This window comes from Pogonomyrmex barbatus, unplaced genomic scaffold (assembly GCF_055798465.1).
Source record: "Pogonomyrmex barbatus isolate J1 unplaced genomic scaffold, ASM5579846v1 scaffold2, whole genome shotgun sequence".
Taxonomy (NCBI): Eukaryota; Metazoa; Arthropoda; class Insecta; order Hymenoptera; family Formicidae; genus Pogonomyrmex; species Pogonomyrmex barbatus.
The window spans coordinates 13440354-13463701 of NW_028297116.1; the positions used below are offsets into that span (position 1 = coordinate 13440354).

The 23348-nt window shown below is 28.7% G+C and overlaps 5 protein-coding genes across 13 annotated transcripts; 3 read left to right on the forward strand and 2 right to left on the reverse strand.

Moving 5' to 3' along the window:
• Nucleotides 1-590: 590 nt before the first annotated feature.
• LOC105428432 (cytochrome P450 4g15-like) lies at nt 591-4546 on the forward strand. The gene is made up of 8 exons (XM_011640761.3): nt 591-976; nt 1114-1327; nt 1498-1794; nt 1883-2309; nt 2438-2506; nt 3305-3473; nt 3592-3766; nt 4116-4546. The coding sequence occupies exons 1-8, from the start codon at nt 838-840 to the stop codon at nt 4303-4305; spliced, it is 1680 nt and encodes a 559-aa protein (XP_011639063.2). The 5' UTR covers nt 591-837; the 3' UTR covers nt 4306-4546.
• On the reverse strand, nt 2588-3110 carry LOC105428431 (cytochrome c, testis-specific-like). Its single transcript, XM_011640760.3, has 2 exons — nt 2984-3110; nt 2588-2772 (listed from the first exon to the last, which is right to left on the reverse strand). The coding sequence occupies exons 1-2, from the start codon at nt 3108-3110 to the stop codon at nt 2588-2590; spliced, it is 312 nt and encodes a 103-aa protein (XP_011639062.1).
• A 3174-nt stretch (nt 4547-7720) lies between the features above and the next one.
• On the reverse strand, nt 7721-12041 carry LOC105428430 (uncharacterized). The gene is made up of 10 exons (XM_011640758.2): nt 11919-12041; nt 11163-11363; nt 10863-10989; nt 9663-9877; nt 9489-9579; nt 9155-9414; nt 8704-9044; nt 8276-8574; nt 8011-8205; nt 7721-7884 (listed from the first exon to the last, which is right to left on the reverse strand). Exons 2-10 carry the CDS (start codon nt 11343-11345, stop codon nt 7721-7723), a joined length of 1875 nt encoding a protein of 624 aa, XP_011639060.2. The 5' UTR covers nt 11346-11363; nt 11919-12041.
• A 1313-nt stretch (nt 12042-13354) lies between these two features.
• On the forward strand, nt 13355-17362 carry LOC105428429 (monocarboxylate transporter 2-like). 2 transcript variants are annotated; one of them, XM_011640754.2, is made up of 10 exons: nt 13355-13586; nt 14102-14554; nt 14944-15070; nt 15161-15304; nt 15373-15500; nt 15564-15698; nt 15822-16104; nt 16386-16541; nt 16785-16976; nt 17082-17362. In XM_011640754.2, exons 2-10 carry the CDS (start codon nt 14459-14461, stop codon nt 17240-17242), a joined length of 1422 nt encoding a protein of 473 aa, XP_011639056.2. In that variant the 5' UTR covers nt 13355-13586; nt 14102-14458; the 3' UTR covers nt 17243-17362. The 2 variants fall into 2 exon arrangements, with proteins under 2 accessions (XP_011639056.2, XP_011639057.2); XM_011640755.3 differs by having other exon boundaries at nt 14181-14554.
• Nucleotides 17363-18161: 799 nt separating this feature from the next.
• On the forward strand, nt 18162-22784 carry LOC148936683 (monocarboxylate transporter 14-like). 8 transcript variants are annotated; one of them, XM_089076158.1, is made up of 9 exons: nt 18162-18442; nt 18922-19164; nt 19233-19299; nt 19657-19927; nt 20323-20570; nt 20738-21002; nt 21082-21309; nt 21685-21879; nt 22005-22784. In XM_089076158.1, exons 2-9 carry the CDS (start codon nt 19037-19039, stop codon nt 22181-22183), a joined length of 1581 nt encoding a protein of 526 aa, XP_088932284.1. In that variant the 5' UTR covers nt 18162-18442; nt 18922-19036; the 3' UTR covers nt 22184-22784. The 8 variants fall into 8 exon arrangements, with proteins under 8 accessions (XP_088932284.1, XP_088932287.1, XP_088932285.1 ...); XM_089076161.1 differs by having other exon boundaries at nt 18922-19010; nt 19093-19299; XM_089076159.1 differs by having other exon boundaries at nt 18968-19164.
• The last annotated feature ends 564 nt before the right edge of the window (nt 22785-23348 follow it).

The window sequence follows — 23348 nt, forward strand, 5'->3', positions numbered from 1 at the left end:
AATTACTATACCATAACATATTTCAAACAAGACATATATTCACACACACACACATATATATATATATATATATATAAATAATTTAAAAAAATAAGAGTTTGCTAAAAGTCTAAAAGTCTAAAGTGCTAAAAGTCTAAATAAATAATATAGAAATTAATATAAAACGTACATAATATATAAGACACATATCTTAAAAATAGTAAATGACAGTACAAGATTAAATATGTGGTGACGTGAAAATTTTATCGGTAATAAATTTATATTAAATAAATTTTTATCCATTGATTCATCTTTTGAAAAGATTAATTAATCGTTTGAAAAGATTAATTAATATTACTACTAAACAAATTAATTGTTTTTTTTATTAGTATTAATTAGTATTAATTAGTATTAATTTAATTCAAATCTTTTGTAATTTAATATTTATATGTAACATAAATGAAGATGCAATTATAATGCCAGTGAACTTAATAAATTCATAATCGAATGCATGACGCAATTTTCACATCCGGCACGTGAGATATAAATGAAATGAATAAACAATGCAATGGTGAGGTCAGCGTATAATTAAAACTGAATACATAAACTCTTGTGTGAACCAGACTTAGATTATAAAATATCAATCAGTGTTACGCACAGATTAGAAACGCATTTGCCATTAAAACGTGAAAACGCTTCTTTAATCGCCTAAGCCAACAAAATAGTTTTAACAAAGTATTGTTACATTAACTACGATTGAATTTTATACCTTTTAACGACGATATTGAGTAGTGTATTATAAAAAAAAATAAAATATATGTAACGTTATTACAACGTAATATATCTTTTTAAATCACAATGGATGTGATTCCAGTAACATCATCGTATTTTTCATTTATGATTTCTTCGCTGCTGGTTGTGTTTGCCACAGCACTAATTGCAGCGTATTATTACATCGAAACATCTCGAGCTGTTCGTCTGATAAAAAAGTTACCATGTATGTACACGCTAATAATAAAAATATCTTCAACTTCTAATTTAAGAAACATGTTTTTTTCGATTATAATTTTTAACTATACAATTTTCTATTGTGTTGACTTGCAATAAATTTTTTATTTTTTTCTTTTTTTTTAGCTCCACCACATGTACCTATTCTTGGTCATTCATTAATAACTTTAAAAGCGGCTCCCGAAGATATAATAGAAAAAGCTCTTGAATATTATGAGAAATATGGAACGGTAATAGGAGTATATTTGGGAACAAAAGCAGTTGTCTTTTTAATAGATCCACAAGATATCGAAATAATTTTAAGTAGCTCTGTGCATATCGATAAATCCCAGGATTATCAGTAAGAAATCAAATTAACAATTAATAAAATAATTAAAATATTACATTATATTATACTTTTATATCTATATTATAACTGTAGACATATATTTTACTTTAGACGCTCTTGTTATTTATTATTTTCCTATTATTCTGATCTTGTTTAAAAAATTCTCTTTATTCTCATCGTAGATTTTTTAAACCATGGCTTGGAGATGGTTTACTGATTACAACTGGCGATAAATGGCGTAGACATAGAAAAGTGATAGCTCCCACGTTTCATATGAATATTTTGAAAACGTTTGTGCCTCTATTTTATGAAAACAGCATAGACCTTGTGCAACGACTTCGCGATCAGATTGGAAAGGAATTCGATTGTCACGATTACTTATCAGCCGTAACGGTTGACATTTTGACAGAAACGGCGATGGGAGTTAGGAAGGGTGGAAAGAAAAAAACTGGATTTGACTATGCTATGGCTGTGATGAAGTATTTATTTTAAAATTATACTATCATTTTGTTATTAAATATTTAAGTATCATGAAAACATATTCATCATAATTTGAATTGATTGTAGAATGAGCGATATTTTGCACAGAAGACATTATGACGTATCGTTGCGGGCAGACATACTCTTCAGATTTTCTAAATTTGCCAAGCTTCAAGAGAAATTATTAAGTATTATTCATTCATTGACAAATAATGTGATTAAAGAAAAAGCAAGAGATGTCGAAGAAAAACATGCAAAAAATCAGCAACAAAAAGAACCACAAAATGATAAATTAATGGAAAGTTCGGTCATGACAAAAAATACAGAAAGTGCTAAAAACAATACTGCTAATTATAAACTACACTATGTAAGAGATGATCTTGACGATATTGATGAGAATGATATAGGTGAAAAAAAACGACTCGCCTTCTTAGAAATGATGTTAGAATTAAAAAAAGTTGGGCAAATGACTGATGAAGAAATTTGGGAGGAAGTGAACACTATCATGTTTGAGGTACGACAACTTTGTTTTAGAAATAAATTTAATTTTTTTTCAACTACTATAAAATACTTCGTGCATTATAAACTACTATTGTTATAATGAATTACATTATCAAAGAATTAATTATTGATTTATTACAGGGACATGATACCACGGCAGCTGGCTCGAGTTTTGCACTTTGTGCATTAGGAAGTCATCCAGATATTCAAGTACGTTTATTATCATTCTTTATGATTAAGCACCGATAGCTGATATTATCATATTTATGTCGCAAGTAGACAATTATTCTATTAAAACTTCAAAGTAGATAGAAAAGCGATCAAATCTTTTCGATCCTCGGCATTTTTGACGAAAAATGTCTTTTTTGTTCCCGGAATAAATTTTTGAGGAAATTCTAAAAATTCATTTAAGGTCTTTTCATCCCACACAATCGCTTTTTCTTTTATAGCTTCTGTAAAATTAAATCCTGAAGTAGCTAGAAATAATTAAAGAATTATATATTAATTAAATGGTTACCTCGTTTGACAATATTATATATTTATCAGAAATTTATTATATATAATTATATATTATTAAACAACTATTGATACGTTTAAAATCAAATTATTCTGAATTTTCTTTTGATTAAATTATTTTTTTGATTGAGTTATTATCTACAAAACAATTAAGGCATTTAATACACCTACTTCCACAAGTTTTGCCCATGATACCATGCAGGTTAGGACCTAGCTTATGTTTCCCATCTTTTTCCATAGTATGACATGAAGCACACATCTTCATAAATAATTTCTTACCATTGACCGCGTCACCCATCTAAGTAGATAATTTGCCGTTAAATTAAATTTATTTAAATTAAATTAAAATACTAATTCAACAACATTGCATTTCGCGATATTCATTCTTTATCGTTTCTCTGCGAGAGAAGTCGATATACTTTTTGGTTTCGATAACGATTGTAACAACTTATCCTTTTCTTGGTCTTTTAAGTTAATAATTTTCTCCTATAGGCTCGTGTGCATGAAGAATTGGACGCAATTTTTGGTGATAGCGATAGACAATGTACTTTCCAAGATACCTTGGAAATGAAATATCTCGAGAGAGTTATTCTTGAAACTCTGAGACTTTTCCCACCAGTACCTCTAATTGCCAGGCAGCTTAATGAAGATGTGAAGATAGGTAAACATATATTCAATTAAACGCATTATTAATAATAACATTAGCTGTATCATGTGAATTACTTTAGAAATTTATTTATAAATTAAAAGAAAGAGATATAATTCTTTTTATATTACAGTTACAAACAATTATGTTCTTCCAAAATCAACGACAGTATTGGTTGTACAATTTTTGACGCATCGTATAGACAAATATTATCCAAATGCAACAGTTTTTAATCCAGACAACTTCTTACCGGAAAAAATGCAGCAAAGACATTATTATGCTTACATTCCTTTCAGTGCTGGACCAAGGTATTTTTTAATAATAATTTTTCTAATATCTAATATTTTTTACTGAACATTTAATATTTTTTACATCTCCCCCCCCCTCTCTCTCTCTCTCTCTCTCTCTCTCTCTCTCTCTCTGTGTGTGTGTGTGTGTGTGTGTGTGTGTGTGTGTGTGTGTGTGTGTGTGTGTGTGTGTATACAGTTATAGTTATACTAGAAAATCACATTTAAATATATAAATCCAATAAATGTTTGTTTTTGAAACAAAGAATATTGTTAACATATTATTTTGAAAAAAGTTATCGTAATTAAAAACATATCGTAAATAAAAATATATTATTACATTTGTTGACAACAATCGTATTTTTCATAGATCCTGCGTGGGTCGAAAATACGCTATGCTAAAACTGAAGGTTTTATTATCGACAATATTGAGAAATTATCGTATCACTTCTAATAAATCGATCGACGATTTTCAATTGCGAGGTGACATTATTCTGAAAAGACATGATGGATTCAAGATCAAAATTGAGCCACGCAAGTCAGGTTTGATAAATCAGTAGATTAGTCGGAATTTAATAATTCCGGATTCGCATAATACATGATTTAAGAAAATATAGTCGATATATAACTTAATAAAAATTATTATTTATTCATTGTTTTTTTGTCTGATATAATAAACTATAACTTGCTTAACTATAAACTTGCTCTTTTATAATTATAATAACTTTGTATAATCTATAATATGCAGATGGGAAAATATATTATATTTAGAATATTAAAAGAAATACGGCTGTAAATGCACTTTACAACGACGTATTTGAATTTTTCAAAAATGTTACATTTTCGAGCCCTCCCATCCCCTCCCCCTAATTTTCAAAAACTTTTAAATCTTTATAAGAATATGAATTCAATAGCATTTTATGCTGAATACAACGGTATATAATAAAGTCATTTTCCGAAATCGCATTTTTGGATTTTTGGAATAAGGGAGAAATACCTCTATATATTTGCTCCATACTCGTTTCATACCGCTGGCTGCACGGAACAACGTTAAAGGTGAATATGACGCAGTACAGTTTGTCAGTACAGTATCAGTGCAACAATAATTATTGAAATAAGAGCTTTTTAATACTTTTTAATACTTGTTTTATACTTTTCAAATACTTTTTGTTATAATAATAATAATCATCAGAGCAAAATTGTATCAGACAGCTCATATAAATTAACAAGAGGAAAGAGAGACCAGTGAACAAACAAAAACGAAGTGACGTGATAAAAACAAATTTGAATAAACAATATTTATTGTAAAAATAACAATTAGCAGAGTTACTTTGAATATAAATCTGATATTGTCCATTTCGACTTTGCGGAGCCTTCTTCAGTAATTTTTCTTAATAAAAGCGATAAAAAACGAAAGGGAATGTAAATGTATAAAAACTGGTTCGGTGAAATTGTAGAACACACATTTAGATTCAAGCGTAAATAGATAAAAGAAAAATATATAAAATAAAATATATAAAAATGTGAAAAATATAATAATTATAAGAGTGAAATTAAGAGTTAATAGTCAGACGCATAAGTTTTTATGGATTTAAAATTTTCCTTCGTTTTTTATCGTTTTTGTTAAGAAAACTTGCTGAAGAAGGCCTCGTGAAGTTAAAACGTGCAATATCAAATTTATTGAAGGTGACACTGTTAATTATTGTTTTTACAATAAATATTGTTTACTCGAATTTGTTTTGTTTTGTCATTTCATTTTCGCTCGTTCATTGGCCTCTCTTTCCTTTTATTAATAATAATCATAATTTTAATAATGATAGTGGGTTTATTGGACAATATTCAAATGTTTGATGATATATCAAAGAATGTATGCAGTACCATAGAGAATTAAAAACAAGTTACAAATAAAGAAATGATTATTTTTATAAAATATTGTTCATTTAATTTTGGTCGTACGATAGCTATTGCAGTGCTTACGGTAGCTATTGCAATGTTATGAATATATTTTATTGATCAATATTTATATTTTATAATATCTTATTATCGCAACTCTACGCAAGAAATAGATTTGTGAAGACGTAGTTTTATTTGCATATATTGTTTATCATAAGCATCGGATGAAATTTTGATAAAAATTTCGAAACCTTTGTTTCATTCCTTCAATTCTTCTTGAATTTGTCTTACTACTTCTTCAAAATTCAATTGTTTTTCTTTATATATTTTACCGAGATATTATCGACGTTACATATAACATTTTTTTACATTGTATGCGTAATTTGCTTCGTCATCAGTGAGTTCAATTGTCTGCATCTGATATATCAAATGCGATTTGAAAATCTAATGGTTCTTCCTCTTCCATTTTATGTTAATTATTTAAATAATTATTTATTTAAATAGCTAATTTATAATAAATTTAATGTATCTTTATAATAACTGATTATTTTACAAAAAATTTGTTGAACAAGAAAAATAAATAATCTTGTATAATATACAGATCATGTATAATATTACTATGTTTAAAAATCTTTAAAAAATATTATCAAAATTAATAAATTATTGATTAAAAAATTCTTAAGTTAATTAAAATAAATAATTACAATTTTAATTTAAAGAATTTATAAAATAAAAAAATGTATGAAAATATAAACAGCAATAAAAATTTTCAACTTTTTTTTTAAGTACATAGTTATTTATTAAGCTTGTATTTCTCACTTGTATCAATTGATAATATTTTAGAGAATAAAATTAATTATACAACTGTGAATTTGCTGCGATTACATTCTTTTGTACTAATGTCCATGCAAACAATGCTCATGTAAATAATATGCAAATAAAGCTGTGCCTTAGCAAATATATTTTTTGCGTAACGTTGCGATAATAAGACATTACGATACAAAACATAAATGTTGATTAATAAAATATATTTATAACATTACAATAGCTACCGTAAGCATTGCGATAGCTGCCGTACGACCAAAAATTAAATAAACCATATTTTATAAAATTAAATAAGTCATATTTTATAATCATTTCTTTATTTGTAACTTGTTTCTAAATATCCAAAGTGCTTCGTACGTTTTCTAATATCTCATCAAAAATATTTGACTTCCGTTTAACAAAACCTGCTATCATTATTACTATTATTACTATTCTCATTATTATTATTATTATTATTATTATTATTATTATTATTATAAAAAAGCTCTTATTTCAATAATTATTGTGACTGATACTGACGAATTGCATCATATTCACCTTTAATGTTGTCCCGCGCATCCATCGCGGTATGAGACGGATACTTATGTATGGAGCGCGTATAAAGGTATTTCTCGCTTATTTCTCAAAAATGCGATTTTGGAAAATAATTTTCCTTTTTTTGATAGTTTTAACGGTTTGGATGATATTTATTCAGAAAGAAAAAAAAACAATTTTTTTCGAAGGGTGGTTTCCCCCTTAACATTTGAGAACGCAGATAAAAAAAATTATGTGTCTCTTATTTTTGTCCATATTTTAACATACTCGAAGCTCATTAAAATCAGAGGGGGCAGTTCCGATACTTCTCTTGTAAGCAAAATTTTAAGCAAAGTTCAAAGCAAAAAAATCATATTGTTGAATTATCTTGCAACTTTGATAATATATCTCATAATTATAATAACTTTCTTTTTAAAAGTATAATTTATTCATATGTTTTCGCAAATATATAAATATATAAATTTGATTTATTTAAATACATTTATGTATGTATAAAAAAGAATTTAATTTTTAACTACAAAATATAAAATTCTTTTTATCTAAATTATTATTATTATTATATAAAGCGCTATATATACATACATGTTCCATGTGAATCATGAATATAACACTGAACACTGAAAATACTAAATATTTTACTAAATAAAGGAAGGACAAAAATAAAATTTAATAACTAGAGCAATATAAGTTATTAAATCTTGGTCTGTATTTTTTTATTTCCCTTCATGACTGATAGATTTCATTTTGGTTTATCGCACGTTGTTTTCGCCATTTTTTAAAGTCTACAAAGATAAATTGCAAAATCCATGGCAAAATAAATGCACTATTTAACACTAGTAGAGAGATTTGATACATTTCATAACTACCAGTCCAATCCTTAATTAGTCCTATAATATATATAATTATATAAAGTATAAAAAATTGTATTATGTTTAAAAAATATATATTAAGTATACAATCTTTTTATCTATAATAATTAAGTTAAATATTAATAATAAATTAAAGTCATTTACCTATAATAGCGCCAAAAATTATTGTGACTAGACTGCTGATGACAGAGTAGATACCATAAGCCGATGCGAATTTTTTTATATCCTGCTCTTCTATAATAACTAGAGGTTGCGGAACCAGCAACCATGATCGCACGGCACCGACTATTGCTATCATAATATATGCGCTCATAATCGTATTGCTGTACTTCAAAAATCCTGCATACCGTAATTTTCTTATTTTAAATGTTTATGACAATCTATTTAATTATAAGATTAAGAGGCTTACCTATTCTGGCGAATTCCATGAAGATTGTAGCTGTGAAAAATATGTATTTCTGCTTTACGTTTACTACCAGTGTAAAAATTGTTAGCAGAATTTTTGACGTCCACTCGGCTATTCCACTAACTGTCATGCTTATTGCGGCTTCCGATTTCGTATATCCCGCATCAGTCATTATAAGAGGAAGAAGAGAGGAAAAACCAAAGTCGGATGTACACACGAAACTTACACCAAAGCATAAATTTAGGAAACATAAATTTTTCACCAAAGACATGTCCACAAGTTCCTTCAGAATGGTTTTGAATCTTATATATAAAAAGATGAAATAGCTATTAATTATAATAGAACCATTAGCTCCTAAAGTGTTCAGATATATTAACCTTGAGTTATATAATTCAATTACGTTTACAAATAATTAGAAACACTGTACTCACTTTATCTTCTTTTCAACGCTTTGCCCCTCAGCGTCTTGTTTCTCTTCTTTCTCGTGGATTTCTTGATCATGTTTTTCATCCCTTTCCTGCATTTCTTTATCTTGTTTCTCTTCCTTCTCCTGAATTTCCTTATCTTGTTTCTCTTGTTCCTCTTTGATTTCTCTACTTATTTGCCACTCCTTGTTTCTCTTCTCCAGAATTTCCCGTGTATCGTTCAATATACAAATCGTACGATTCGCCAAATTGACCAAGTTGGAGGCTGAGATAGCTCGTATACGCGCCAAACTTCCGCGAATTCCATTCTCGATAGCTGAGACTGACGCAACTCTTTGTGTAGAAAGCTGACGAATAAAATTAACGTAAACATAAATTGAAAAATATAATCAATTAAAAAAATTAAAATTTAATTGATAAAAAAAGAAAAAAGATTGTATTTATTAAATTTTATCACCTTAGAATTTTCAATTAGCAAAGGCATTTCATTTTCTTCTTTGAGACTAAGAAGACTGCTACATTTAGTTTTAGAAGAGACGTGAATCACGGCGATGGTTGAACGACGATTGGACATTGCTCGAAACATTCGTTGTTTTTTCTCGTGCGCTCTTTCAGCACGAACTTCCTCCGGCTTTTTGGCATGCCATTCCACGGGATGCATCAATGACATACCGACAATGCTGTGAAGGCTGATCCCGCCTACGATTGCCGCGGTACCTAACACAAGCGGAAAACAAAAATCAATTGTAATAAAGTTCTAGAACCTCTGTCTTTGCAAAACTTATATATACCGCGAAAACCATACTCCGTCAATAACCATCCGCACAACATAGGATATACGATTGAGCCAAGTCCAATAACGATTTGCGATGCGGACATTACCTAAAAGAGAAAAAAAAATATTTTGAGAATAAGTTAAGAATTCGGTATTCTTAAACAACGAGCATAAAATGCGACTGCTTTACTTTTGGTCTTTTCTTCACGAAGTACGAGTTGAAAACCGTGTTAGAGATCGTAATAATAAAGCCAAATCCAAAACCTTGAAGAAAACAGATGAAAGCGACATCGTATATGTTTCTAACAAATGCCAGAGCGACATTTGGTAACGCAAAGAAGATTGCACCCACAACTCCAATTAGTCTTGGAGTATGTCTCTTCAGCAATGTGTCGGTAAGCAAGCCTGCAAAAAACATTTGTCTGTGTTTAATGCATGAACGGAAAAAAGAGAAACTATTTTATTATTGATAAAATACATTTCCTATTGCTATACATTTGAAAAATACATTTTCTAATGAGCATTATATTATTAATATATTTTTCAAACGTTAAAAATTTCCAGTATTTAAATAATTTTTATAATATAATTTATTATATTTTATTTGTATTACATATTTATTATTTTTTAATTATTTATAAATTATATTTGTACACATAAAATATATTGTATTCACATATTACGACATCGCGATATCGTAATATTAGCAATATTAGACAATAATAAAATGGCGCATAGTGTATAACAATAAAGGAAATAGATATGAAACTCTATTTAATTTTTTATTCGAAGATCTTCGCTGAATTTAAAATAAAATTTGTTGTTATCTTTGGACTCAGTCACAGATGGAAAGATTTCCCATTGACAGCAAAAGCGCATTTCTCTATTAGCTCTAATCTGATAATCGTGATATATTCCAAGAACATATGATAACAAAAAATACGTTTTTTTATAGACAAGAATTCAACTATAGTGAGATTCAAATCATGTGTTGTGAATCTTTGATATTACGGAAATATACATATTACAATCGTATATGTCGCAAATATGTATCAGATTAAAGCTTCGGTACACACATTAATCAATTTAATCTTATTTTGAAAGCGTAAATTGCAAATAAATTGTAATAAGAAGCCAATGTCTTAATTGTTTAACGTCGATAAGAGTAAATGATGAGGTTTATTTCGAGAGTCACTTAATCTCTTTATCACACGGATGCAAATACGAGTTTTTTCTTCCGAGGAAAATTTTATACCGAGAAAAAAATGCTATGAAACGTATAGATTTTCTTATAAGCCCATTGTTACTATTATTATTACTATTAAATTTATATAGAAATTTTCTATTAGTTATTATGCAATTATTACATATATTATATATGTGTGCTTACTCGCAAGAGAATAGGTGATCATAAAGAGAGAATTGAATAAACTTGATGCCATGCCTGCCTGTCCGGACGCCTCGAGAAATTCGGCGAAGATTATACTGAATGATGATGACGGACCTATCGTGGTAAACTGGAATAACAAAACAAAATTATGAGTTACATATTACATATTTACACATAAAATTGCTTATATCAGGAAATGTCCCAAACCATTTTTTAAGCAAATAAGACATTATGTAGAAAAATAATATGTTCGATTTAATAGCTGACCACTATTATATCTTATAATCATATTGCACTAACGAAAGTTAATATCATTGCTAATACGATAATCCATCCCCAACCACCATCTGGCGCTAAGTCTTCCAATTTAATTTCATCTTCTTCGTTCAGTTTTTCCATCTTTGCGATTGCATTATTTTTTTCAACAACGTTATTGATTGTGTGCGTATTTATCGTAGCGTCGGTAATTTCTGTTGCCGTCATTTTGCGTCTTCCTGCAATCTTTAAAATTTAAAATTTAGACTTACTACAGTATTAATTGCTTCTTTGATTTAATCAAATGTATTAAGTATATATCTTTCGCAAAATAAAAAAAAAGTGTAACAGCAAAAATATTTATAAACAATAAACACGTAAATGTAATGTTATACGTAAATATTATATTTATAAATATATTTTACTTTAATTATTATTAAAATTAAAACTAGGTAATCTAGAAAAATTATTTGTCACGTTTTTAATTTCTGTAATAAAAACATATCTTTAATTTATTGATTAAATTTATTAATTTTAAGACTTTTTTTAATCATATAAATTGTATAAAATTTTTTTAAAATTATCTTTATTTTATTAATACATAACATAAGTAAATCATAATATTTTAATAGAAATATTTTTATATATATATAAAAATTTATAAATTTTAGATTATTTATATCCTTGTTGACATCATTTACACAAATTTATGTCAAATTTTTATAACATTTTTCAAATCAAAATTGAAACCAGACAATATTTTAATTGTACAGGATTTGAAGATAAGATGTAAGTATTTACCTAGCAGAATGATAGATAAATTTGAAGCAAACGTCAACGCTTCCGATACACTTCCACGATAATCGAAGGTAGACAGTTTCTGACTAAGCGGGGAATCGACTATGCCAGAAACAATTTCGAGATTCTCCTTATCTTACGTTGAAAGTGTCGTTAAATACCATTCTTAGATCGGACTGAAATATTATCAGTAGCATCTGCAATTACGGAATTGCACAAAGAGAAAAGATACAAATGTAAACAAATTGTCTCATGTGCGGTTTCTGATGCACGAGATGCTCCAATTAAATTAACTACTAGTAAATTAAATAGTAGAAAAAAACTTATCTTCCATATCTGATTAGTCAACAATGAATATCTTAATACTACGACTTTAGTCTAGATATGTTAAAGAGTAAATAGAACAAAATTAATAAGAATTTGTAAGTTGAATAATTTTTTATTATTATAAAAATTCTTTCACAAAAAATAATACGTAAGTGAGAGAAGAATTAGAAAGAAAAATAATTAAATATATTTTTATTGTAATAATTTTCTAGAGATATTTATAAATATTGTGCAAAAAAATTTGAATAATTTATATATATATATATATATATATATATATATATATATATATAATTTTTATATATATATATATATATATATAAATAAATAATGCGAATCGTTGCACATTTAATATAATACATACAATATAATACAATACAATTTCATTATATAATATTATAATATAATTACACAATAATTGATAATAGCAATCAAATTAAATTTATTGTGACACATTAAATTACATTCTTTATTAATTTGATAAAATATTTAACTTGATAATTATATAACAATATATATAACAATAATTTTGATTTTATAACAAAAAAAAATCATAAAAAAGCATTAGTGTATTAGTGTAGAAAAATTATTTGTATAAGTAAGTTAAACCTGGACAATGTTTACCCAGCGTACATCTTATATCTCATCAACAAGTTGCATAAGTCAAGGCGCAATTTATTTTAATCTCTTATATCAGTAACGCAATATACGCATAATATACGCATATATGCTTATCTATTTTATTTATAGTATAGATTGCAGTTTATTAGCACAGAGACAATAGTAGTAAATATTTCCATAATATAATCCAATATTTTGAAAGTTGTAAAGTTGTTTGATAATAGAATTGATTATATATATATATATATATATATATATATATATATAATCAATTCTATTATCAAATAACTTTACAACGTGAAAAAAATATTACATTATGAATACTCTCATATGGTATCAAAATTATTATTGTATTTGTTAAAGTATTTTTGTTAATACAAGTAGGTAACATTTTGTATGTAGACTGACGTATATCTATATCTCAGTGAATGCTATCTATATGTTCAATATGGATACAGATAAAACGTCCAACCAACGAAGGTCAATCAGTATTGCAAACGATCCGCGTGTGCTCGTAGTGGTCACTTGCGTTAACAATTATTCGCCAATTAACTCAACCGTCTCCAATTACTCATTCCAGCGATTCGTAAATACGTCTACATTGCTGAATAAGAAAGAAGTGTGATGTGAGAAATATATATGGAGTGAAACAAGACAATAAAATCGTGTTGAACAAACAACAAATAATTAAAATCAGATTTTTATGTTTTTATAGATTTAATGGTACGTTTTATTATATTTATTATTTACCTAATATACATTTATTATAAGTAATAATTTAAGTATTAAGTAATAATAATTTAATATAATTCCTGTAGAAATATTAAAAATGGAAATATATACTTGCATGATACGTAAAACGTAAAATAATAATAATGTATACATAGCCATCACTTTATTGTCTAGTTAATAAAATTTATTTACAATTATCCCATAAATAATTATAATTATAATTTTTTTTATATATGTCATGTGTTACTGAGTATAGATAATATTAAAAAGCAAGTAATATAATTGCACAATTAAAGATATCTTATCGATATATTATAAAAAATTTATTTAGAGTGTGCGTATTTTTCATTTAAACTTGTAATACGATAGATATTTTCTTTGATTATCAAATCCAAATGCGATTAGATATGCCTTGCATATTATGTGACTTATTAAATACTAAAATAATTTGTTCTTGTTATTGCATAATATGCATATTATATAAAATTTTATTTATTGCTTTGTAGATTTTTAAGTGTACAATTCAATTGACTATACACGCAACGGCTATTCTAAATTCCCCGCTTGACCAACGTATCTTTCCAGAAGAGTAGGAGTGGAAACTCCAAGTAGAGAGAAATAGACTGCAAACTAATCGACACTTCACTAATCGACAGTCACACGAAACAGAAAGTTACAACAGCAGTGGGCAAGCAGAGTATTTGATTAGTGTTTAGCGAGTAGTATTAGTATTGATTAGAAGACGATTATAAGAGGATGCTATTTAAAGAAGATAGTCAAGAAGTTTAAATCTCAGTATCTGATTTTTCCTACACTTTTTAACGTTGATAATTTATGCTAAGTATAAGATACCGTTTTCGTGGATGATGACAGAAGAAAACAAGAAAAAAAATATTAAAGGACAAGCTCCAGATGGTGGCTGGGGTTGGTTCGTTTGTCTTGGAAGCAGTCTAATTTTGGTAAATGTCAATTGCATTGTTATATAAAAATTCTGAATTATATATTTATATTTATAATTAAGGTTATAATAAAAATATAATATAAACAGAAATTTGTATGAAAAAGATTATATTATAAGTAATGAAAAATAGTACAGAAAATTATTTTTAAGTGACATCTAACTTTTTATCTCACAATTATTCACAACTATTATTTTTATGTATGTTCATTATATTACGCAATAACTTATTAACATTTCTACATTTCTATATATATATGCAGTTACATTGACATTGAAACGTAAGAAAAATACAAAATAAAATTATATAAAATGCTATTTATAATAGTAGAAAAATTTTGATTATTATTTTAACTAATAACTAATAACTAATAACAATGAAAAATGTAGCTATCTTTGCGATCCTTGGATCCATCATTTGGGTTGCTCTTCAAAGATTTATTAGAGAATCTCGATGTCGATTCCACAGGAACTTCGGTTATAATGAGCATCTTAGATGCTATCGTTAATTTTTCAGGTAAAATATAGTTTTTGCGATAAAAAAACAACTTTTGGTTATTAAAATAAAGCATTATTTGTTCTTATTAAAGTTATTGTATATTTTCAGGTTTTTTAGTTGGGCCATTGTTAAAAAAGTACTCTTACCGACAAGTCGCATTATTTGGATCTTTGCTAAGCTGCACTGGTTTAATAATTACATCACAGGCTAATAGTATGCTGTATATTATTTGCTCTTACAGTGTTTTAGGAGGTACATACAGAATTTATTATTAGAAATCATACTATTTTAATGTTTTAATACCATTCTGATTGCGACAGGTTTAGGTACTGGCCTTGCCACAGCTAGTTCTTTTGTCGCATTAAATACGTTCTTTGACAAAAAGCGAGGACAAGCAGTGGGTTTTTCCATGGCGGGAAATGCATTGGCGATGATGATCGTACCGCTGGTAAGAGATATTTGTGAAAAAAAAAAAGATTTTGTCTAATAAATAAAAACGATTTATTTGTAGTTGATACATTTGCTACTAGACTTATACGGATTTCGCGGCACAACACTTATTGTCGGAGGCTGGGCATTACATTCTATAGTAGGAGCATGTTTGTTACGTCCACTTAAAGAACAATCATCGATACCACCAGTCGAAGTAAATTTTTTACATACATGCATTTTTACACACTGCATTTTTAAATACTGAATCGTCATACTTTAAAATTTCGATATTTCAAACTTTGAGCAACACTTATTAAGAATATACACTTTTTTTTAGACAAAATCTAATGAAAAACAAGAAAGCGATGCTCTATTAATGAAATCAAATCCTGATGGAACACGGAGGATGTCAAATGGATCGATGTGGACGCAGGATCAAAACGTGGAAAATGAGCCAGTTCCATTTAAAACGAACTCGTTTATAAAGAAAATAAAAACAATATTTGACTTAGATCTTTTCAAAAATACCACGTACTTAAATGTTACTTTAGGTTGCAGTTTTTACTATGTGTCTGAATCGAATTTCAAATTAATGACTCCTTTTTTCCTTTCGGATATCGGTGAGTAAATTTTCAACATATAACTTTTAATATAAACTTTAACTGTATCAGTACCGTAGCAAAGGATGTCCCCAAGTTGTTGTCAAAGGAATTCCCATGTATTATTAAATAACGCGGAAATATTAATAATAAAAATTAGTCGCATCGCATACATACAAATCTGTTTAGAGCAATATTATAGGGACTTTGATGATCGAAAGACACCGATCTCATCAAACATCCTCGCTACGGCACTGCTCGTGAGTTACATAAACTGCTCGTAGGAACTTGACGATCGGCAGGAATGACGAAAGCGGAGGTGGCCTTTTGCCTGTCTCTGACTGCATTCACCGACATCCTCGCTAGACTGATACTGCCCACGCTATTCGACAAATTCGGCTGGAAAAAGCGCATAATTTTTTGGATCTTCTGCTTCCTCCTTGGAATTGCACGTTCCAGTAATTCTTCCATTGAGTTTAAACGAGATTATTAAATTTAATTATTCCACTACGTTTTCATTCTTATTTTTATTATTATGGCTATTTCTCTTATTAAACTCTTATTAAACATGATTACTTGAAGTCTAAATTTAGAGTAAATTTAAATAATAGATATAAATAATGAAGACTTTAATATGGAATGTAATTCTACAGAGGGTTCGGAATAAGTAGAGAGATTGAAAATTTTTCTTTTTTACGCAGTATTAGCGGAACAATCGAAAGGGACGACGCTGATTGTCATGTTTGTAATAGCGGGATTTTTACGTGGTGCTACATTGGTGAATTTAAATCTCTGCATATCCGAATGTTGTACTTTAAAGAAGCTGCCAAGTGCACTTGGAATATTTATGGTGTGTAAAGGCATATGCGTAGTCACCATGAGTCCTTTAATCGGTATGTCTATATAATGTCGCTTATATATATATATATATATATATATATATATATATATATTAAAATAATATTGTGAAAAATAATTCTTTATATCTATTAAAAAAGGATACATCAGGGATGTCACCGATAGCTACCAGATTTGTCTTCATGTAATGACCGGCATGATAGTTGTTACATTTACCGTGTGGAGTATTGAATTTTTATACGTCATCCTCTGTAGACGACTTGCAGTGGCTAAAAAATTACGACGGAACATAATGGAATAGTATTCTAAATTTAATAATATTTCTATAGAATGATTAAATATATTTTTATCAGTTATCAGTCAAATTTTTATGATTAATGAAGCATAAAATTCTAAAATAAATAATTCTTTCTTGGAATAATCTTTTTTTTCAATTAATAATTCCCGCATTTTATTATAAAACGATAAGCAATGCGTATTTGTTAACATATAATAATAAATTATTATAATAAAATTATTTTTCCATGTTAAAAAATAATCTTGTTGTAATAGAAATATAGTGCGTTAAATTGGATTAAAGTGCCATGACTTCATAATTTGTAATCTTTTTAATGCACTGATATGTTATCTTACTGCATTATATTTTTACAGATGCGACAAACTTATTTCTCTTCTGTTTATCTAAAAGCAAAACTTCCTTGTCAAATCAGTTATCATTCTGTGCAGACAAATAACAAATCTCGCTCATTGTTTTCTTAACAGAAGCTGTCAAAAAAGATTATCGAGTATAAAATTAGATAAATTCGATAAATGTATAATCAATATTTATTTTCATGTCTGTTTATATTTTTCGTGAGAAAAAGAAGCTGCGGTTTTTATCATCAAATTGCAAGTACTTTATTTAAAACGCTGTACTTTATTTAAAATTAAAATTACATTACTGGTATAACGGATATGACATAGGATAATATAGATCATTACTCGTGTCATCATTGAACTTGCATGAGATAATGAGGCATGTTGATTTAATTTGCATCAAATACATAAAACCATTTATAAATTAAATACATCTATTTACACCGTTCGAATGCACCGTTTGAATGCGAAGCATTGCATGCGCGCGTGCATTCAAACTCGCGGGCGAATATTACGAACGATTGTATTTGATCTCGGATGGAGCAGCGGAGCCGGTTTTCATCGTGCCCCCTCCTCTTTGGGTCAGTCTCGCAGCGTCCGCAGCTCGTGTCAGAACACACTTCTTTGGCTGCATATGTGTCGTAGATTTATATCAATTTACGCAGCATCTTAAAAAACTTCCTTTGCTAACATTTAAATAAATTTTCCAACTTCTGACTTGTGTTAACGTTGACAATATAAAGATGACGTTCTAATCCAGTGTTGACAAATTTTCCGACAATATTTAACATTGTTAAATGTACAATGCACTATTTGCCAACATACTTGATGACTCGATAAAGTATCTCCGTTTGATTGATGTCAGGTAAGTAGCTTGTATGAAAAGAAGAAAGAGTATCTGAATTATTAGTACAGATAAAGAAACTAAGACGTTGATGAAGAGCAAACAAAAGAACAAATTGAACTCATTATTTCAGATAATTATTTTTGTTGTTTTAAGTAACTGATTAATCAAACAAACGTTTATTTTTATCATTTTACTTCAGTCATGGGTTCTTAACTTTAAGAAACACGAATAAAAGTCAGAGAAAATTTAATTTTGTCGTCAATATGTTGTAAACTTTCAGAAACTGTTAATAGTTATGTAATAAAGTGTTTTGCGCAAACTTTTATCTGTAAAAATATTAAAAATAATGTCGATAATCTATTGGACTATCTTTTCGTCATAAACATAATTATTATAAATATAAAGTTGATCGATCAATATATAACAAAACACATTTTTATTGTTTTCTAAGTATCACCATTTTGTTAATTATTTTATAATGGAGAAGTATTTAATAGATTGCACAGTGACGATTAAAAATGTAAATATGTGAATACGCGATAGAAGAGAGCAGCCGTCTAACACATACGAGACATACGATTTATATGTATGTATATTATATGCTAATGCATAATGCATAGGAGACGAATGAGAATGAGAGGAACCTTATCCGCGTATCTTATCACTAGCCAATCTGAATTGACAATCACACGTTATCTGAACGATCAAGCTTACAATACTGCTGACAGTACGAGCGCGAGGTACAACTAAAAATCTAGGAATACTTTCATGAAATACTCATAGAACAGCGATTGAATACGTTCGATAGGATGGCACGTGGTGTGACAGATAAAGGCTGGGCATGGGCGATCGTCGTTGGCGTGACTGTTATCAATGTAAGTCAACTTATCAGTATATATAAAAAAATAACTATCGTAATAACATTAGAAATTTGTGATAATTAATTCTTATTGTTATAAACGAATTTTAATAATCCTCATTTATGATTCTAATCGAGAGATTTCATCAAAATAGTAAGTAAAACTTTGTTTAATCAGAAGTTGTAACTCAAAAATTTATAAAGAAATCTTTCATGATTAGATTCAGCTCATTTTTAAGACAATAACATTTTCTATCGACATTCATAGTATTTTAAAAGTTCTGTAAAATGTGATGATATTCTAGAAAATGCGAATGTTGCGAAATTTGAGCCACAAATTTTTAAGAGACTAATTTATAATTTCCTTCATCAGCTAGCTGTGCTTCCGGTCCAGCAATGTTTCGGACTTATCTTCGCGGAACGTTTCGCAAGTCTCGGCATCGCCGCGACACAAACAAGTCTAATTCTCCATCTTAATGGGACACTAACGTGCAGTTTAGGTCTGATAAGCGGTCCGATGATGAAAAGATTCGCCTTTCGTCAGGTTGCATATTTTGGCAGCTTGACGGTCGTTCTTGGAATTTGCGCAGCTGCCTTCGCTGTGTCTCTCCCGACTCTCATTATCAGTTACTGCGTTATCATTGGTAAATAAACGCAGAATAATTAGTGGAATACAAATAAGAGCCGTAATACGATAAACAGTTTGTCCTTTTATGTTGAGCACCACTGAACTCTGAAAGAAAACTAAGCTTGTGGAGAATAAGGTGATTGTAGTACACGCACATCCAAGTGGAAGAATGTTTAAAGCGTTTGCTATTAAGTTTTTACTCAGCATTCAGTGACACTCAACATTATAACACTCTCCAAGTTTAATTATTAAAGCAGATAATAATGTTGTTGTATTCTTATAAATTTTCAAAATTACTCTACACAATTACTCTGTACAATTTGAAGCTTTAAACTCTTGTATATTAATTGCATTATATTATTATCTTAACAAAAATAGTAGTATTATATAATTATAAAACATATTTAACAGGTATAGGCCAAGGAATTATTTTCCCAGCGACGACCTTAGCTCTGAACACCTACTTCCGTAAGAAGCGTAATGTAGCCATGGGTCTCTCGGTTACAATGACCGGTCTAGGTCCAATTTTAATGCCTCTTTTGATAGACGTACTTCTCGAGAATTTTGCCACCACTGGCACTCTTCTGATTCTCGCCGGGATCGCTTCGCATTCCCTTATTGGTGCGTCGCTGTTAAGGCCGCTAGAGAAGCAGAAAGAGGTGAGTTAAAGGTACGTGAAAAAAGACATAATCTTATACCAAACTTCTCATCATTTTTCATCTTACATATTTCAGTCGTCCCATTGTATATTACATCCCATTGTACGTTAGCAATATGTGAAATGTAAATCATGTCTGGAATGCTCTTTTTTTTTCTCATTTTTTAGCAAGTTCTGGTAGACAAAACTACTGATATATCGAAAGAGGAAAATTTATGTGTTAATAGTGAAGCAAATGTAGAAAGTAACGCCGTTGAACGCCAATTATTAAGCAGAGAGAATACTGAAGAGGAAAGGCGATCAAACCACCATCGTTCGGAGAATTGCGAAACAGAAATAAAGGAAAATAGAAAAGCTTCATTTCTTAAAAAAATTATTACAAATATGGACCTCGATCTTCTTCATGATAATCGTTACATAGCGATAGTACTAGGTAGATTACGAAGTGAATCCGTAAGATCTCGTAGAATTAAGATCTTGAGAGGTACATGTAACGTGTGTTTCAAAAACAGGGATGAGTATCTCGTTGGTAGCCGAAACTAATTTCAATGCGATGATACCTTTCGTTCTGGCCGAATTAGCGAGCCTCGACAGGACGTCCATAGCTACAGTGATGTCGATTCAAGCTGCCGCGGACATCACGGGACGTCTTTGCGTACCATTGCTGGCGCAAAAGATCGGCTGGACGTGCAGGAATCTTTATGTGATATCTCTGCTGGGATCGACTCTCGGAAGGACTAGTACGTACCGCCACATAAAGTATACGAATCACGAGGAATCTCTTCACGAGGTGATTTCTGGGGTGGGTTGATTAGTTGGTAATGTGCATATGACAACTGATACATCTGCAAATTATTAATTGTTATTGTCAAACCGCGACCGAAATCGTGATATTATTTATATAGCAATACAAATGTTACAACATATTTTAAGGTTAAAATTTTTAACATACATAACATTCTTTGATCAATAATATTCAATAATATTCGACAATATTGTTATCTTATAGCATTTTATTATTGTACTTTACGTATGCAGTTTTGTTAATTTTCATATTCCCAATGTTTTGTATAAACTTCTGTACAAAGTCATTTCTCATGTTAGTTTCTTGACAGTTCTATCAACGTGGGGTGACACCTACGTCATCGTGATCGGAGTAGCCCTAATCGTTGGGCTAGCGAAGGGAACCAAGGCTGTCTTTCAAGCTTTAATCATTCCCGATTACGTACCATTGGAGAGACTACCGGCCGCATCCGGTATTCAGATGGTTTGTAACGGCATCCTGTCTATCAGTATGGGACCAATTATCGGTAAAGAGCAATTTATAATGAAAGCAACCTGTAATTTCTTATTAATGTTTGCTTTAAAATAATAATGTTTATAATAAAGCAGCATTCTTATTGTATTTATTTTAATCTAAATTGAATATTTTCAGGTTTGGTGCATGATTCAACAGACAGTTACGTAGGTGCGCTTTATTTCACATCTTTACTCAGTTTGTCCTGTGTTCTCCTGTGGTTGATAGGTGGATTATGGACTCCCGGTAAAAATACACTAAAGTTAGATCAACAAAATACGTCAGGGGAACAAGAAAATTCTCGCGAAAATGCGTAATAAATTTATTTAGCCACGCTCTAATACTTTGTATAATGTAAAACATTGACGAATATAGATTATTTTGATTCTACAATCTCTTTAATAATATTGTAGAATTATTAATTGTAGAATAATTATGCAAGAAATTCAAAATTTTTGCTCGTACATTAGTGACATAGCGTACATTTTAACTCATTGACGATATTATAAAAATTAATTATTTTAATTTTATAAAAAATTTTATAAAATTGTCAATAAATGTACTTAATTTCCATTAATATAGCTAAACCATTAATATAGCTAATAATTCTATAAAATTAGCAATATATCTTTATAAATTGATCGTTATATAATTTATCGTAATATAACGTAATATAATTAAACATTACACAAATGTATATTATGCAGACATATTTAATAATTGAAAATTATTTTTATATCAATAACAATCTATATTGCGAATTTGTAACAGACTCCACTTATGCATTGATAATTGCTTATCAATGACTAAGTTGATACGCGTAATAAGATTTCATTTGTAGAGATATGAATATTAAGATATATACAGATGCATATATTCGCATACCTTCTTAAATACACGAATTATTACTTAATTTTATATCATTAATTTCTATTATTTTCTTTCTCTCCCCATTCTCTTTGCTCCAGTCCTGCAATACTGTTATAAGACAATCCAATGAAAACTTGATTAATATATTTAAAATTAAAATTTTCGTCTGCTATATATTTATGTATGTTATTTATTAAATAAATAAATATTACGTAATTTTTTGTATAATTATAATGTATATTTATAATTTAACTCCAGTAATATAAAGTGTATGCAATAACAAAATTAAAGAAATAAAATTGATATAAAATTATAATACAGTATGTACTATTATTAATTAAAATACAAAATTAAAGATTAATTATTTGTTGATAAAAATTTTTTTTACTTTCAAAACTAATGTAAGAATAATATAAAAACTTTAAACTTTTCTTCTACAATGATACACATGCGCTATAAAATGTTACAATTATTAATTATTGTAAAATAATCAAATGATAGAAATGATAAACATATAAACGTATATATTCATGTAAGTTATATATAATTATATATAATTTCATATATAATTTCTATGGCACATTTCTACTATGGTATATTTCCTATTTGGTT